This window comes from Clavelina lepadiformis, chromosome 6, assembly GCF_947623445.1.
Source record: "Clavelina lepadiformis chromosome 6, kaClaLepa1.1, whole genome shotgun sequence".
Classification (NCBI taxonomy): domain Eukaryota; kingdom Metazoa; phylum Chordata; class Ascidiacea; order Aplousobranchia; family Clavelinidae; genus Clavelina; species Clavelina lepadiformis.
Genome location: NC_135245.1, coordinates 12,994,900 through 13,013,260, shown reverse-complemented (window position 1 = coordinate 13,013,260; position 18,361 = coordinate 12,994,900). Strand labels below are relative to the sequence as shown.

The 18,361-nt window shown below is 36.2% G+C and overlaps 1 protein-coding gene across 1 annotated transcript in view; it reads right to left on the bottom strand.

The window, feature by feature from the left end:
• LOC143462950 (ERO1-like protein beta) overlaps positions 1 to 18,361 on the bottom strand; it is a 53,087-nt gene that overhangs the window by 17,591 nt on the left and 17,135 nt on the right. Inside the window, exons 5-9 of the mRNA XM_076961268.1 lie at positions 13,461 to 13,534; positions 8,620 to 8,740; positions 6,818 to 6,870; positions 5,091 to 5,129; positions 2,660 to 2,752 (exon numbers count right to left, since the gene is read on the bottom strand). Coding sequence (XP_076817383.1) covers positions 2,660 to 2,752; positions 5,091 to 5,129; positions 6,818 to 6,870; positions 8,620 to 8,740; positions 13,461 to 13,534 — 380 coding nt within the window. The remainder of the gene's footprint in view (positions 1 to 2,659; positions 2,753 to 5,090; positions 5,130 to 6,817; positions 6,871 to 8,619; positions 8,741 to 13,460; positions 13,535 to 18,361) is intronic.

Sequence of the window (18,361 nt, the reverse complement as noted above, 5' to 3'; positions counted from 1 at the left end):
GAAAAAAGTGCGCCATAGCATGTTGGAAAGTTATTGCGAGCAGTGAAGTCTTAATGTTAATGTACATTTCCAGAATATCTGATTGTAGTAATACAGACATGGCCAAATTCTATTTAAGCCACAAGCGGAACCACAGAAGGTTCAATTTAAACATTTCGATAAACACTTTTAAATGCAAGTGAGCATAAAAAAAAATAGTGGTAAAAGAAGCAAACTTGCCCATGCAAAATAAATCAAAAAACCTGCGCAAACAGTTTAGTGGGCATGTAAGAAACACTTACGGTAAAAAAAACATTGCTATATTGTGACACTAACACTAGTTTACTTCTACAAAAGCAGGAGTGGACCTGAAGTAAATTTCAACATTTTTTTCAACTGCCTCAAGTCAATGTTGAAAAATAAATGACGCAACACTTTAAAAAAAGATAAAAAATAAACTGATTCCATAAGTAGATGATTACACTGATCTATTTGCAAAATCTATGTATATAGAACTGTGCAAGGAACAGATATGAATCCACAGCGTTGACAGAATGTTCTTCCAACATATCAGATCAAGGCATGTCCGTCAGCTTAGCGGTGGAGTGGTTAGAGCACCTGACTCGTAAAATGCACATCAAATTTGATTGCCACTTTGCCTATCGGATTGTGCTGCATCGAGCCATACTAAATCTAACATACCCAGCTCATAGGTCGGCCAAACAATAAATTTTTTTTCGAAAGATAACCAAGCCATAGAGCAACATGGTGACAATTGGTGTCACCACCCAAGAAATCCACATCTTGTGCTGAAGAAACTATTCCAGCAGCTTTGCGTCTGGTCTATTTCAAAGCTGAGTACTGTGCATCTGGTCTGGTTACGTGGTAATTTTGAAAGTTGGTCTAAAGATTTTGCCAGACTAGAGCACTTCATCGAGCATTGACTTTTCATGCTTTTTTTGATAGTGATTCAATGAAGTTGGGTTCAGGGCTAAATCTACGCTGTGAATCAAGTGAGAGGCAAGTCTAAAAACAACTTGGGCTTAAATCAAAAACTAGTTGTCCGTAAACATACTGGTCAAAGGAGTGAAATTAAAATGTAGTGGTTAAGCAGGTATTGCCAAAAGTGCATCGAAAATTTGGCCGCCTATTATGACAAAAAGGAAGGTCATTATGAAGTCACAATGTAAAAACAATATGCCCGATGACTGGGGCTTTGTTTTAGGCTACCTAATAGGTTTTAGATGGAATATGTCTCCATAGGTAGGCGATTAATAGCAGGCAATGTTTATTTTTAGCATCAGAATGTCACAGATGACAATACATAAACTGGTAAAACATTTTTGTTTTTACCACGGTTACAGTTAATGGTCTAGGCTAAAGCCAACAATCAAAACTGAACATTACTGTAAGTTAGCATTTACATAATTAACCAATATAAATACACCAATAGCAAGCTACTTTAGGTTTATTTAACATGATGTTATACACTTAAGTATGCTATAATCATACCTATTACTTTTTACTTGTCTGTCACAGGAAACATTCTATTCATCATAGGCTTACTTGATCCAAATACCTTAGTCATCCCTATCTATAGGTTTAGTGGTTGTGCTAGTTGTTACCAGCGATTATACCTTGAATATTTTTGAGCATGTTTTAAGCCTTTTCGACTTTACCACTTCTTCCAATTCATTGGCGCGTGCTATTAGCAGCTGACTTGATTTATTATCCCGGCCACGCTTTTGACAAAAACTAAAATGATTGATATACCTTTAATTGTGATGCAAAAAGATCCAACATCCTCGTCATTATTAAGTGATGAATTTACGTTTTTTTTGCGACTATTTATGGCAATAACTGTTTATCTACTGCACATTTTTTATACAGAAAACCACTGGGATGATTTTCTTGATCAGAGAATATTCTTAACTTTTTTGAGTAGATGCTCACTGGCATCCAGGGTCTTAGAAACTAGGTGCCCCTGAAAAAAGAACTATGCACATATGAATAGACGGGAAAAAACTTAGAAGCTTAAAACGTACATGAAAAAATGATATACGGACTTGCTGGTGACAACTAGCTTGGTCACTACATCAATGTGAAACAGAGACTATCTTCACACTACCTGCCACAAAAAACTCTTTTTGTTTCATTCTAGATCAAATATAAGGTCCCTAAAGGACACCATTTCCTGTAAAGGTGTCACGGTATGTGTTATCTTCGAACAGTGGGCAAGCCACAGAGAAAACCGTAAACAATGGCAAAATTCAGACAGTCATCATTTGACATTGTTTTGCAATTGAAGCAACTGGCTTTTGGTATGACTACAGATTTTTTAGTGCAGGGTGGGTGCCTCGTGGGTATCCGTTCAGCTGAATTTGGGGTGCTATGGCAACTGTTAAAATTGCACACTACTAATATTTTGTCTATTTATTGAGCTCACGGATGTTAAGTTTCTGTTAAGTATAAAAAAGTTTCGAGATGTAGGGTGTCATGTCCTAGGTGTGTTGGGGTGGAATGACACACAGCAAGTTCTTTTAACTTGTGATGTTTTGTACTGCACTAATATATACTTACAAAACCAAAAAAAATTTTAAAGAAATGGTTTAAAGAGTTAACAGTTATTTTGTACTTCATAATTACCATATAAGTGTCAAAAATTAAACAAACATATCACCTTCAAACAGATATTCCATAGAAAGATGAGTATTAATGCTTGTATGTAAACCAGAAATGACACGATAAAACACTCGTTTTTCAAGACACATACCTGAAAAAACAGTTCTTAGATCAATTAAAATTTGATCAGTATGACAGAAAATTAAAAAGATATATGAGAACTAAAAAAAAGATTTATCTATATGAGAACTCACACATGGTCTTATCCAGTTCTAAAATGAATATAAATAAGTTTTAAATACAAGACAAAAAGAATGATGAGTTAGTACAAAACGTATCTTTATATACGGTACAATCACATCACAATAACCTCCATTTATCATATTAAGTTAAGGTAATTCTAGTTTTAATTTCTGAACAGTTGAAGTGACCATCAAACATCATACAGTTGTGACTAACAACTGCTTAAAAGCAGCTGGGCTCATAACAAACTATTAATTTTACAAGAAATGCTGACTATATAGTTTCAGGCGTGACATTGTCCTTTTTCACAGCAACCTTGTAATGAAACTTTTTTATTTTTAGTCTACCGGCATTAATTGTTATAATCACAACTACATGGAATAATCCTATAAAATACAACATGTCTCAAAAGTGTCCACACCTAGAAGATGTGCACATTATTTACTGAAGTGGAGCCTGCAGCAAATCAGTTTTAATTTACTCTGGTCGTGTTTGAAGTTTTACTTGCGGACTATCAACTTACTTGAAATGATAAAAATGTTATAGGCTTATAGCCTATATATATGCAAAATCCAACGATTACATTGGAAAACTTGCAAAACGTTTACTACTGGTAAAAATGACTATATGCATTGTTCCTTCCACAGCGTATAATGCTCAACTTAAGGGTAGTTTTAAATGGCTACCAATAATATCCGTACCATTTTTCAACAGTGGTTTCGATAGAATATTTCTCTGTTTCTTCCCTCCCTCCTTCGGTTGTTCTCGTTTTCTATTTTTTTCACTTCCCTCTCCTTTTTCGTTCCTTGTTATACACGACACGTGAAGAGTTCAAAAGAAACAGAAACAAGAACAATGAAAGGAGGGAGGGGAGAAAAAGAAAAGAAATATTGTACCAAAACCACTCTTGAAATAGAGTACCAATATTACTGGTAACCGTTTTACACCCATGCTGCATTGAATTAAGCAGTATATAAAAAGTAGAAGCAGTTCTGGTCTTGCGTGCCCATGTAACAATACTTTGTGATACTTCGTTACTGTTTTGGTGATTGTTGAGAGTGTGGGTCGAGGGCAGTGTTTCTTAACCTTTTTGGTACCAGGGCTCAATTTTGCTTTAAAAAAAAATTGAATTTAGGATTGCGTCTAAGACAAGGGGTGGTCAAACGTTTCTAAAAGCTGAAGCTAAAATTAAAATGTTTGCTCACATCGCACAAACAGCAAAAATTTGGGTTGTTATGCCTCAAAAACAGCTTTAGAACGACTTAAATTGAAGATATCACATAGTTGCAAAGTGAAAGTTGAAAAATTGATTACATATTTCTTTGGTAAATCTGAATTCATAAACTGGACCAAAATTTCATCAGGCACACTATTAATAAATGTTGCTTTAGGCTAAAGTTGACATTTTGTGTGGGTCTAAAGTTTAGGCAAGGCAAAACTTCTTTGAAAGTTTAAGCATTTGGCGTGAAAACTAAAGAAGTACGAATTTGCTAAAAAATACTGCTTTGAGCTCTTTTATCTAACATCTTGCTGGATAAAAAAATACAGCAGTTGACCGGACTTGTTTATTAGTAAATGAAAATTGAAATATTGCACTTTGCATTTTTAACATATGGCTTTATAAGGGCCTACACACCCTAAAAACTATAGTAATGTAGTACAAGAATAACTTTTGAAACAGAAAGAGCCGAGATGAAAAAATATTTTGCTAGTGGCTAAAGTATAAAATAATTTCCATACAAGTTTAAAACCTGAAATCCTAGGTTAGGCTAGTTAAATTCTGTTTCTATACTGTATAAATAACCATTACATCACCAGCAAAGCTGTGTTGCACCTTATCATTCAAGACAACCACATATTCTCATAATTTTATTTCGAATAATTTGTCTTTAATAAATAATTAATTAATCAAGTATATCAGCATTTCTTCCGATACCCTTTGGGGTTTTTCTGTAGATAAATTTTATGTTACTGTTCATAACTGGCACAACATAACGTGCACAAGTATTTATCATAAAAAGTTAACTTTTGCAATTTATTGTCTGCAGAACTTTCCCTTTAAAAAAATTACTGAAATATAAAAGTATACGCTAAAAGTTGATAGTAATTTAAGGAAAAAAACAAATATTTGTACTACCTCAAAGCGATGCTCACATTAAAACACAAATGTTACATCAAATTCTAAACACTAATTAATTCAGATACTATTGCTATCATAACAAAGCATAACTGTCAAAAATCATTACCTTGCAGATCACCATTGGTCACTTGCAAAATATTTTCACCTGTTAAGAAAAAATCATAACTCAGAAAATACTTAAAACAATTGAAGTATGTCAATTTAAGAAATCTTAAAAATTTTGGGCCACATCTTTTGCGAAAATATTTAACAGAATTTGTTCTGCAATAAACAAACCAAAATATTTAAAATAAAAGACACCCAACATGCATAAACGTGAAGGATTGTAACCTTACACAAGTACCTTTTAACTACAGAAATCCTATTTGTATACTGTGATAGTCATGAGTCTGAAAATAGGGACAGAGTGAAGTACTCTGTTCAACAAGGGAAAGGTTGAAAAGTTGTGGTGCCCTTATTTGAAGCACATTTGTTCTTTCATGTTGAGCTACCTTAAAAAAATTTCAGTATTAAGCTATCGTTACAACATATGTAAATACAGTTATTCTTTAATTCTTCAATCGATATTTCCAATGCATATAACAAAGTTAAAGGCGCCAAGTGTGTTGCCAAACAAAATCACAACAGATATATCAGATTTGTTTAATGCTGTTGGCCAAAAAAATGACATACAAAAAAAGAGCTTGTGAAATTCATTTCTGCATTTATTTGGACTTCTGACATGTCGCTACTTTTCTACTTGTCAGTTTGATGGAATAATTCCTATGAAGTTCTGAGAACTGATAAACTTGACAAGTGGATTAGAACAGTGCTTCACAAACTGTTTCTACTAGCAACACACATACAAAATTTCCAAATTGCAACGGAACACCACAACTAGAATTGTACACAGAAATAATAGGAATATGAAAAACACATTATGATTCATATCAGTGAAAGTACAATTGTTATTTGGTTATCCGTTTGAACGCGCCTTCACATCATTTAACTAAGGGTTTACTCTACTAGAGAAAGATAAAGCACAAAAAAAGTTGCGTAAGAAACATTGAGAAAATATATAAGTTTTACAGGTGTTCTATAAAGTGAGTGGTGTTTGATTTTTCACTTGCCCTGTTTTGCACTAAAGTGTTAAAAGGTCTGCACATAAGAAATTGGAAGCACTGGATTAGAATAAAGTTAGGAAATCTAATCTGACTAATAATTTAATCACTTGGTGGCTAAAGGTTTTAGTGACAGAAATGTTTGTTAGCCATTAACCGACAACATACATGAAGAAAAATTCGAGCTAACTCTTTTGTAACCCATCGACCTAAGAAAATGTGCTGCACTGACAATAATCATACTTGAATAATTTATTTCCACGATAAAATATAAGAGCGTACCAGGACTACCATGGGTTACTTCACAAAAAATAACATTTTTCATCCAAAAGTTTAAGATAATTGTAGTAATTTTACCTGCAATTAACAATTTGATATGACAATTAACAACTCTTTGGCAGCTAACAGCAATAGAAAATTGACTGAATTATCAGCTCTAAATAAAGTCACATTTGATCACACCCAACAAATTCCAAATTTCGTTTTATTAATGAATTATCTTTAGTTGCATGCAATTTTCATGCAGAAGACAGGTCTAAAAAAATGTTTATTGCAATTGGGTAGAGGTGGCACTGCAAAATTTTTAAGAAAAAGATATGGTAAAATTACAACATGTACAAAAAACTACAATCTTAAAAAACATTGTTTTGTATTGACCAACCACCATTTATGAGTTGAAACACTAATGCCATGTACCACTGCAATAAATTCATGTGTTATATATTAAAAGTACCTTGGGAAAATGGTGCATACATAACATTCTTTTTCTTATTTGAATCTTCTGGCCTGCAGAACAGAAAGCAAAGTAAATGGCTGTCAAAAAGTTGATTAACAAATTAAATAAATTTTCATCAATCGTACCATACCAAATATTGCATGTATAACATTTAATTTGGAAGTTCTAAGAAACCTGTTACCAACACAAAACTGTGTAAATAAAAACTGAAACAATAAAACCCTTTACCATTTTCTTGCAAACTTTAGCTTTACATAGATTAATTAATTATTATTAAAGAAAATTTTTAATTTCCAGTGACAGCCTTAACCACTGATGTTTAGTTGTGATTTATCAACGTTCCCAAAATATTACCAAAACAGTACATTGTTAAGGTGTTGGATTCTGTATCGTCAGAATAAGTCGACAACTAGTCTTTTCAGAGCTGGTCATTGTGTAAGTTTCGAAAGACATGCTCAAAATTTGAAACTGTTGGACCTCATCAGTACTAGGGATGGGCCGATACGAACCCAAACCCGAATACAATATTACCGTATTTTACGGACCATAAGGCGCACTGTCAATAAATTGCTTACATTAGTTTTTTGTTCATATATAAGCTATAAGGCGCACTCGATTATAAGGAGTATGGGGTTACCGTATAAAGCTCATTAAAATACGTTTCGCGCATTATGATCCATACATTAGGCGCACCGGGGTATAAGGCGCACGATCAATTTATGAGGAAAAAAAGGATATAAATTGCGCCTTATGGTCCGTAAAATACGGTATTTAAAAATTTACTGACTTTCGTAAAAAATGATCATCTAGTTTCCCGACAATGCTAAACTAGAGTCAGCAGTACTAGAGTAGCAGTACAATGAAGGTTGTTTTCCTAACAATTTTGCTTTTTCGATCGTTTTTACACACTATTTTTTGAAACAAAGCGATTTGTATATCGATTACGTCATTTTATAAGCAAGACTTGACAACTTTTGGAGAAAATCTTATTGTATGGTTCTAATACGAATAGATTCGGGATTCGTTCGTGTCGACCTTCATGACATTCGGGTTCGCACGAACACGAATAATCTTCCTCACGGCACATCCCTAATTAGTACTATTGAAACCGATGAAACATTGTCAGTACCTAAGTACAAAAAAATGGCAGCACTGTTGGATTTCAGAGTGATGTGGAAAATATCGATATAATCTCCAGCACCAACGATGCGTTCTGTGGCATAGATATAGGTTCAATGTATTAACAGTAGAAGCTCCTATCTCCTAAAATGAAAGTGTTTTTTATACAGCAGAACAATTTCATTTAATAGAAAATCTATAGTTATGCATACTTGGCGAATGAAATTCAATGTTAGCAATGCTTTGTCAGAGTGACAAACCGCAATGAGGTCATGCCATGTATCGTGTCGAATTTTGATATCACCAGCTTTACCAAAAAGAAAAAATGACCCCAAAAACCTGATGCCTACGTATCTTCATCAGTATAGCTACTCCTATTGAAGAAGTGTTTTAAACTTAAATAACACAAGATATTTCTGTTAAGTACGCTTTAATCATATCTATTTCTTATCACCCACATCAATCATTTTATTCAAATTGATACAAATACCCATATAATGCAGATTATTTGCAATTTTTGTGATACAATTATAGACATAATTGCTTAATCACTACATATTATTAAATAAATTATTTCTTCGATATATTTTACAACAATTTTCTTCTGAACTGCACTTGCCTGTGTCTTTAATACAATAGATAGAATAAAAACAATAAAGTTAACATTAAGAAAACCTTACAAAAAGCAGTTTTCTTCATAAATTGATTTCCAAATTCGCCATGCCATTGGTCCTTTGTAACCAGTGTATCGCTCGGGATTATTAACCAAATCAACATATTGTAGATCAGCTGAGGTTTCGTCTAAATACAAGTTAAAATGAAAAACACATCAAAATAAATGGAGTTCTGAGATTCAGGTAAATATAATAGATAAACATAAAAAAATATAATTTGAAAAAGCAAATGCATAAAAAAACAAAACAAGTCACATATTAGCTTATCCAAGGCTTTCTATTTACTTAACTGACAAGATAACAAAAATGCATTTTATCATACCATTTATGTAAAAGTACAGTGTCAAACTTCCAATCGTAATTGAAAAAAATTATGACAATGTGTTCGGAATTAGAACAATATGTGGTTAAGTGTAACAACAGAACAGACGTTTACACACAAAACCTACTATTATAAGAAACAAATCCAGTTTCACTACACAAATTTAGTAAAATTTTAATATTTGAAAAGTTTAAAATTGATGTATCAACAAGACTGATTTTCAATTTCAATCAATTTAAGTAATTCCTTGATCACAAGATGGGATGATTAACCACTGTGGTGGGAAGATAACTCCGCAAACCAACCAGCAAACAATAAGAGCCCAAGGTATTAAAATATGCACAATTTTTAAATCGACTGTGATAAAAATTAATGACGGTTAGCATAAGCAGTGCCTGAAAATAAATGCTATAAAGCTAAGGACACAAAATAAACAAGGAAAAACAAGAAAACAAAATAAAGTCAACCTACAAATATGGATTTAAAAGTAATGTGGCAATTATGACTTATCAGAATCCAGAAGATTTTATGAAGATCATGAGGCCATGTGATCTGAACATATAAAAAATAATAGTATAAAATAACCAGGTATTTATCAACGTTGAGAAAGTCCTTGCAAAAGCTATATGATTACTCAGGTGATTTGGTTGATGTTACATTAGACACAGATAGCTAGAAAGAATTTGGTGTCTCGTGTTTTAGGGGGTCACTTTGCATTAGGAAGACAACTTAAAGTGGGTAACACTGTATTTATGATGATATCGCACCCAAAGCATCATATTAAAAAAGTATGAATGTTCCGGTCCAATGCAAACATTTGCGATATTAACTTCTTGGTTTAATGTTCTTTGCATTGAAAAACCTATCTCATACCAGGGGTCAAGTTACCTCAGTATAAAGATTTTACAATTTTTAAATTACACATTTCTTAAACTTTTGAAAAATAAATTTAAAGTTATGCTAAACGTGAACCAAATGAAGATGCTTTGAAGTCTTTTTTCGAAACAAGTGAATGCAAGTTCAAAAGATTTGATTCCATGTTAGTACAATATAAAGTTAAAAATTTGGGAAAGTTGTCAATATCGATTTGTTACCTCAAATTGTTGCAAATAGTACAACAAGAGCAAATATTGATGTTGTATTAATAAAAACTGACATGTCTTAAGCTCATACATTAGTTCCTTGTTGGAATATACTTGAATTAACAATCACACAAACCAAGGACCGGTTAACATCAAAAACTGTGTTTTAACAAAGCAACAGGTTTGGACAAGAGGTGTGAAGAAAATAAACAAATTTAAGATAGTTTGATCTGCCTTAATTTTACAATTTCATGAAATGAGAAATTTAACAGAAAATAAACACGAAACAAATAGCAGAATGCAATATATGCGTTGAAAACGAATGCATGACAAAATTTAGATTTGTGTTTTTTTTAATTTATCATGATATTCAGAACTCAAAGGGCTTTTTGACATGATTTTGATTCCAAACCATGAAACCCATGTTGCGATATCGCCACATGTAGGTCAAATTCAGCCAACAAAACACTCTTATTGTGGCCCGGAAGTGCTTGTTGTTAGGTTAAAGTGGCCCAGCAGCAGAAAGTTTGCCTACACCTGTTATTAAGAGGCACTACTCACAATACAAAGACCAGTGAAATGTAAACGGAAAGTAGCACAGGAAATGGCAGAACATTATAAAACTAGTTCTTTATGAATGACAGCTTGTTTGATTTTCCTCTGTAACGGACATCAGGATAACCACATTTGAGACTCTAGCAGTAACCTACCATCATGTGTTGGTCCCACCTTTCTAGGTACCTTTCTTCGGTGACCTTTATATCCTGGTGAAACTTCTCACCTTTCTCTTTGCAGATAATTCACATAGATGCTCATACTTTCCTCCAATTCTTGGAAGTTGTTCAGCATACAATGTGCTATCTCAAAGCAGTTTTCCACTTGGTGCTTTCACAAGAAATTTTTTTATGGCAGTGACTTAACTGGCCAAGCAGCAAGCTTAGTATCGATCATATTTCTGGTGAAATTTGAGCTTATAAGTTTGGGTATGATGGGCCATCAAAAATTAATGCTATAAGTTTTTCAGTGATTAAACCAGGGAAACAATTGCAGTCGTATTTGATTAAGTCCTCCTTGAGTATAGAAGTTGATGGCAACGATGCCAAGACAGGAACAGGAGTGCCTTCAGACTGCTACACTGGTCAGCTCACTAATGCCAAGCCAGAATACTCCCTTTTTTTCTTGTTACCTTTAAACCTAAAACTTCACTATGCAATAATAACATTTATCGTAGGGTTACCATATTTTCGGGGCCTATTATCCGGACAGTCTTAAGTGCCCACTAGCGGTTTTTAAAATGAGGTATGAACACATTGTCTGTCAATATGACGTCACACTAGCAATGCCCCCCCTTGACGGTGCGAACAAAACCCGCGGCCCACTTCGATTAAGAATTAAACAAACGACAATTTCCTTGGTATTCTAATTTGGTCTGCAACAGACTTCTTGTTGAGCTATTTTTCTACTGCTTTCACTGCTTTATACTTTTCTTCAGCGAATATACGCTCTTATCGTTTCAGACATGTTCTAAATTTTGCAATATCGACCAAGATATAAGGCCTTCAGCTACTAGCCCAGCTCCACACATCCATGTATGATTGTATCCCAAATAGAGCGCTCTATTGTCGTTTATGACGTAACAATGAAATTATTACCCGTAACGCAACAAACAATTTTAAAATATTCCCACCCGATTCGTCTGCTCTCCGCCCATTAAAATGGGTGGAAATACGGTAATATTCTCCTATTCAAATGGCAGGAAGTATGCCTTTCTTACTATAGAGTAAGAAATGTGCATTTGGAATGGGGAGATGTTTACTTTGGCAGAAATATCGTTTGTGGGAAACCCCGTTGCTGAAAGCAGGTCCATTTTAATGGGCGGAAAAATAGACTAATGGCGTTCACAAACCATACTTGTGACGAAGTAAAATTCTCCCCATTCCAAAGGCATATATCTTACTCTAGGCCAGGGTAAGAAAGGCATACTTTCAACCATTACAATGGGAAGAAATTCCCGTACTCTGGACCATTTTAATGGGCGGAAAGTAGACGAATAGGGTGAAATTCCGGACATATAAGCATATTTTAGCATTTCCCCCCGGACGCAGTTTGAACACTAAAATTCCGTACAGGTCCGGGGAAATCCGGACGTATGGCAACCCTAATTTATCGTGGTGATTGTTTAGTTCTCTCCACACCATATGGGTACCCCAAACTTCAAGCTTTTCTTTTTCCATTTTGCAACAACCTCAGCGCCCCTACACAGGTTTTGCATACCTTGTGGGGACCCCAAGAACACTTTCTTGACAAATTTTGTCATGTTTTCGCTTTGCTTTTGCGTTGTATGTTCACTACAGGATTTAACAAAATGAGTCAGAATTCTTGTTGATATTACACTATAGCAGATGAGGACTCGTAAACTGACTTGTTCGTAAGGACTCGTAAACTAAGCACAAGTTATTAAATCTTTGTCAAGCACTTCACCTACAGTATTTCTGCCACTGAAAACTGTATAATCCAAAGTATAAGACTTTGGAATGAATAGTTTAGGTCAGGGGCGGGCAACATACGGCCCGCGGGCCGGGTCCGGCCCGCGACGGGGTTTTCAGCGGCCCGCAGACAGTTTCCGGTCTTACATGATAATGTGGCAGGAAGCCACATTATTCTGCTATTGAAGTACATTATTTTCGTTAATAAATTCATTATATACTGTTTTTGGTCTCTATGCTTAAAACTTAAAGTTTACATTAAATACGATTTATTCCTTGCATAGGTGGATAAATACACGATTAATGTATCGATTCAGGAATCCGGACCGCCAAGTACTTCATTTTCTCATATCAGGCCCGCCGACCAAAGAAATTGCCCGCCCCTGGTTTAGGTGATAAAATACGATAAGGTGCACAGTTTTTTTTTTTATCGAAATGAGGTTTGTCCTGTTCCTGGAGTACTTTTATACCAACTCTATTACAGTAATGTGAATTTATTTAACTCAATAAGGTGCCTATGTATGCGGTTAAAACGTTTTAGATGAAAATATTAAAACATCAATACAGTATCTCAAAAAGTAGAGCCAATTCGGTAAAACCAATGCCATTTTCGAATTCAGTGCCCTAAAAATATCATAAAACCTTTGAAACATTAACGGTATTGGAAAAACTTTGTTTTGTTGGGCTGTGTTATACATGAGAATAACAATAACTTTCTCAATTTGTGAGTTATATTAGGATTCATTGTTTAATAACTTCGAAAAGCAAAATCGTTAAGTATATGAACCTTCATTCATCTACAGTTCTACACGAACACTCTATCTTCGTTAAAACAAAATCATACTTAAATTTCCTAAATTAGAAACTTGTCAGTAAAGTTTTGAATGATTTCGAGGTTTTTTTGCTTGCTTGGGCAATAGCATTTAAAAAATCAAACTTGCAACTAAAAAAACTTACCATCAAGATCACAGAAACGATGAATAGTGTTATCATGAACATCCCACTGACTCAAAAAATCCTTAGTGATGTTGCTGAATAAACAATTACGTTTGAAACAAATTTTGCAAAATCAGATATTTTTAAATGCAATGTAAAATGGAAGTTTAGAAGACAACACTAAGAAAATAAATTCAATGATATTCAAATTGCAACAAAAAATACCACGTTTTCCAGATTATCTATCAATTTGATGTTTCATACCGCATTTACTCAAATAGAAAGAGTTGGTTCCATTTTTTAAACTATTTCGTGCCATTTGTAATCAAAGGCGCCTTCTAACTTTTGTTTGCCATAATAAATTTATTTAACCAGCCCTGAATCCACTAAAACTAAAACAGGTAAGTACAGTAGTAATAGTAGTAGTAGTAGCAGCTCATTTGTTACAGTCTCAATTGTTGATAAGACAGCGTTTACACATTTCCAAGTCATGCACTGCGTGGATTTTAGTACAGTAATTTTAGAGAGCAGGGAAGCTCTTTATACTGCAGTTTGCAGAGTATATGCCGAAATATCTTATTACAGTGATGAGATAATTGTCATTACATTGTTATAAAGTTTGCTAGATGTTTTCTCCATTTTAAATGAAAGAAAAATATTCATGATAAACTTACTAATAAAAATGATTTGAATGATGAAATAAATGATTGACTGAGGACTCATAAAAATAATTAATGATAAACTTATTCATATCTGTTGCATTGTTGCTTTAGAATTGTTACATATTACCTTTTGCCAGGTGCCCTCTCTACCGCTTTCACGACCCACTCAAAACCAATGTGAAACAAATAAACAACCATGCAAAATAATATTTTTCCACACAAATTTGCTTGAATCATTTGTTACCCGTTACAATAGTTATCTTAAAGGGAATTTACATAAATTTCGAGTAGTCATATAAAACTAATAACTGAATGTAATGCAAGTGGTGTAAAAAGATTGCATTGGTTGCCTTGGTAGCGATCGACTTTGTAATTGCCATCACTTCACTTCACAAACAGAAACTTAACTACCATGCTTATCATCTTCACCTTAGTATGATTGTTTGGAAAATTCAGATTTGAATGTTATAAATTCAAATTTCTACTTCTCACCATTAATGGTTAAAAATCTATGTATTGAAATGCAATTTAACAACACAAGCTTTTACTAAAATTTATATGGTTTGGATTTCTTTTTAATTCTTACCACAAGTTTGTAGTCATGGTTGAACAACCTTGTCATTGTTATACAAATCCCACTACTGTTGGGGTAAGTTAAATTAATGTACTAACCGAAATTGATTAAAATCAACAAAAACAGATCTAAATAGAGTGACCTATTACTGCATTTATAGCAAAGAACAGTTTGCACCATTTTTAAAATCGTTAGCATAAATTTGTGAAAACTCCAAGTTTTGTTTTAGCTTTCATCAAAACTTGTTGGAATCAGAAGTAAACAAAATATTTGAATAATAGCAAATACAAAGCTTTGCGGTTGTTTTTATACTACAATTTTACAATGCAGTGAATTAGAAAACCCTGTTTCGTTAAGCTTCCCAGGGGTGCTCATGTTGCTCAAATGCTCATGACTGAACACATTATCATGAAAAAGTCAAAGAGCATATTCCCTAAGTTTAAAACAAACAAATATACGGTTCAGCTACTCAGATTTCAAATCTGTGCATGAATATTTTGTCCACAGTAAAAAGCAACACTCTGAACAAAAACGTCCATGTTCGCACTGAAGAAACTAAATGTATTTTTGTAATACTGCAGTAAAAAACTTGGATAGAACAAAAAATACAAAGATAAAAGAATACAGAAAAACTTTCAGGCCTGTGCCCATGTTCTGTGATGCAACACTACTTGAATGAAAGTTGTTGCCATGCTGAAATTGCTATGCTTCAATAAGTTATGATATGGATGAAATTTCCGATTCGATATATTTAGGTTCATTAGTGTTATATGCTATAACAACATAGAAAAGTTTGAATACAACAAAAACACATATGCGCATAATTTAAAATAGTCTATTTATATACTTAAGTAAAAAGTGGGGATGACTTATCTGGAAAATTGTGCTTCTAATATTCACTTTTTTGTCAAAATAGAGGCACCATGTAACTTAATTTGAAATGAATTAACAGCTGCATTTAACTAAATAAATCATAAATGTGCTTGATGCTTTTTAAAATGTAAATTCATTTACACATACGTGAGTGCGCAAGTACATATTTCATCGATATTACAAAATTTCTCTGCAGTACTACTTTTTTGTATGTAATTAGTTACCCAATGTGGGGTTAACTGTGAAATAGCATTGTGATTAATATCAAGAACAGTTGAAATTGACGCATGTAAAGTTTCACTGCTGTGCCGCAAGCCCTTCTTAGCTAGGCTACTAACATTTCTAGATATAAGCGTAGGCTGCAGAGCCAAATAAATAAGTGCGCTGACCATCACACACAGAAAAACAACCTTCACCCACAGCAGAGGTCTGTTTTTGAAAAATTTCCAAGACAGAATCGGTCAGGCTCAGCTCAAACATAGTCATACTTCTTTGAATACTTTCTTCTTCGTCGTTTGAGCGTTTCTTCTTTCCACTTCCAGACTAGATTTCCGGGCATGAGGTCATCAGCCATGTGATTGTATCTTCGTCCAATATTTTCAGACCGCCCACGCCATGTGGGGGCCGATGGATTGGGCAGTCATTGATGACGTAGTCTGCTGTCTGCTCTGTGGCACCACACTCGCATCCTGATGAGGGAGCCAGGCCCCATTTGTGCATATCTGAGCGAAAACGTCCGACGCCGGATTGGTAAGTAGTCCGTTGGAGTGGGACGCAGTTAACCAGTCACAATACGCAGCGCGTCGTTAATGACGGTGTTGATGTGGCGGGTGTGAGAGCTACGACACCACACTGGTGCGCAGTACTCGGCGGTGGAGTGGACAAGTGCCAGGGTGGCCGTGCGAAGGGTTTTTGTGAGTGCCCTGTCCAAGGGCACGCCGAGGTAGGTAGGCTCAGCGCTGTAGGGCAGGTGTTCCCCATCAATACTGATGCTTATCTCACGCTGTGCTTCCTTGTTGTTAAGGTGGAAGGCCGCCGACACTGTCTTTGCCTTGCTGAGCTGCAGCTTCCATTCCTAGAGATATACAGTTAGTTTCTGTATGTCTTGGCTAAGATACCTCTCTATCGACTGCCAGTCTCCGGCAGAATGCAGGAGTGCCAGGTCATCTGCATAGGCATACTTCCTGGAAGTGGTGGTGGGTAGGTCGTAGGTGTATATGTTGAACAGGAGAGGAGCCAAGACGGAGCCCTTTGGGACGCCGTTTCTGAGTCGGTGGTGAGGATGAAACTACGGTTTTGTACGAGTTCCATAATCATGTGGACCATGTGCCTGTCAGGAAGTAGACGGAGTAGCTTGCAGGTAAGACCGTTGTGCCACACGGTGTCTTAGGCAGCCGAGAGATCAACAAACACGGCGCCGGCCTTCTTAGCTGAGAAGCTGTCCTCGATGTCTTGGGTCATAAGTTTGACCTGGTCTATGGTTGATCTTCTGTGTCGGAAGCCAGCTTGTTCCCGAGGGAGCTTTGGGTCTATTATCGGTTCGACACGGGCGTAGATGAGTCTTTCGAGGATCTTGAAGGGGATGCAGAGCAGGGAGATAGGGCGGTAGCTCTTTGGATCCCCTGGAGGCTTCTTTGGCTTAGGGATTGGAACCACAAGGGCTCTTCTCCAGACTTTAGGGCGGGAGCAGCATGGAGTATTAGCTCCGGGCATAGATGGTCAAGTCCCGGAGCTTTACCTGGCTTCATGTGCTGGAGGGCGGCGGCGAATTCTTCCGTAGTGAAATCGCCAGAGATGTTGTCACCTTCCAGAGGTCCGTCATTTCCTTGAGGATGGACCTGTCTGAGTCACGGTCTCTCGTTTTGAACGTCCCGTTCTTCACAAGTTGTGTTGCGATGGCATTAGGCGAGACAGGGCATTGTTGACGGGATCCATGTGACCTGCCAGTGAGATTGTTCAATGTATACCATGCTGTGCGGCTAGAGTGTGTGAAGTCAATTGAGTTGACAGCCTCTGTCCAGCGGTGCTTCCTCTTTTGGTCAAGCCTTTCCAGTAAAACTGTGGCTGATGAGTTGGTGACGCCACCCTGAGGGGCACCAAGAAAGTCACAGTAGAGGCTTTGGCACTCCTTATCCCAGCACGGTATGTAGATCTTCCGTCGGCCGCGGGGCATGGATTTTTTAGCCGCAGATGCTATTGCGTTGCAGAAATCCTGGTAGGCTTCGTCCACAAGGATGGTGTGTGGGGGAGGTAGACGCTTAGCGGCTTTTTTGTATGGAAGCCGTAGCGTTTCCAATCGGCCTTTCTGAAGTTCCAACGCTTAACCCGCTTGCTCGGGACAGGCAATGCGAGTTTGGGGGCCGTGACAAGCGAGGGTCGATGTTGGGACCTAGGGAACTTCTCTAGCACGCGGGTGCGGGTGCGGGTGTCGACTGTGCGGGTGTCGACTATCGGAGCCCATACTTGCGAAAGCCAGGTCAGGGTTTGTACCAGTGTTCCAACGCCCGGAGAAGAAGCTAGCAGAACCCTTAGGATCGTGTAGTAGGGTGAGGTTGTTATTGGCTGCCCAGGCAGCCAAGCTTTCTCCGTTGTTGTTGGTTGTGTTGTAGCCCCAATCCGTGTGGTGGCTATTGAAGTTGCCGACGTAGAGGCTGGGGTGGGGGAACACTGGTATGGCTGATGGTGTAAGTCGCAAGGGTGGGGGCTTGTAGATATTGATGATCTTGTAGCCTGTTATGTCTACACAGATCCACTCGAGCTCCGATTGGGCTGGGGATTGGTCTTCTAGGGTCCAGCTCAGTTGTTCATGGACA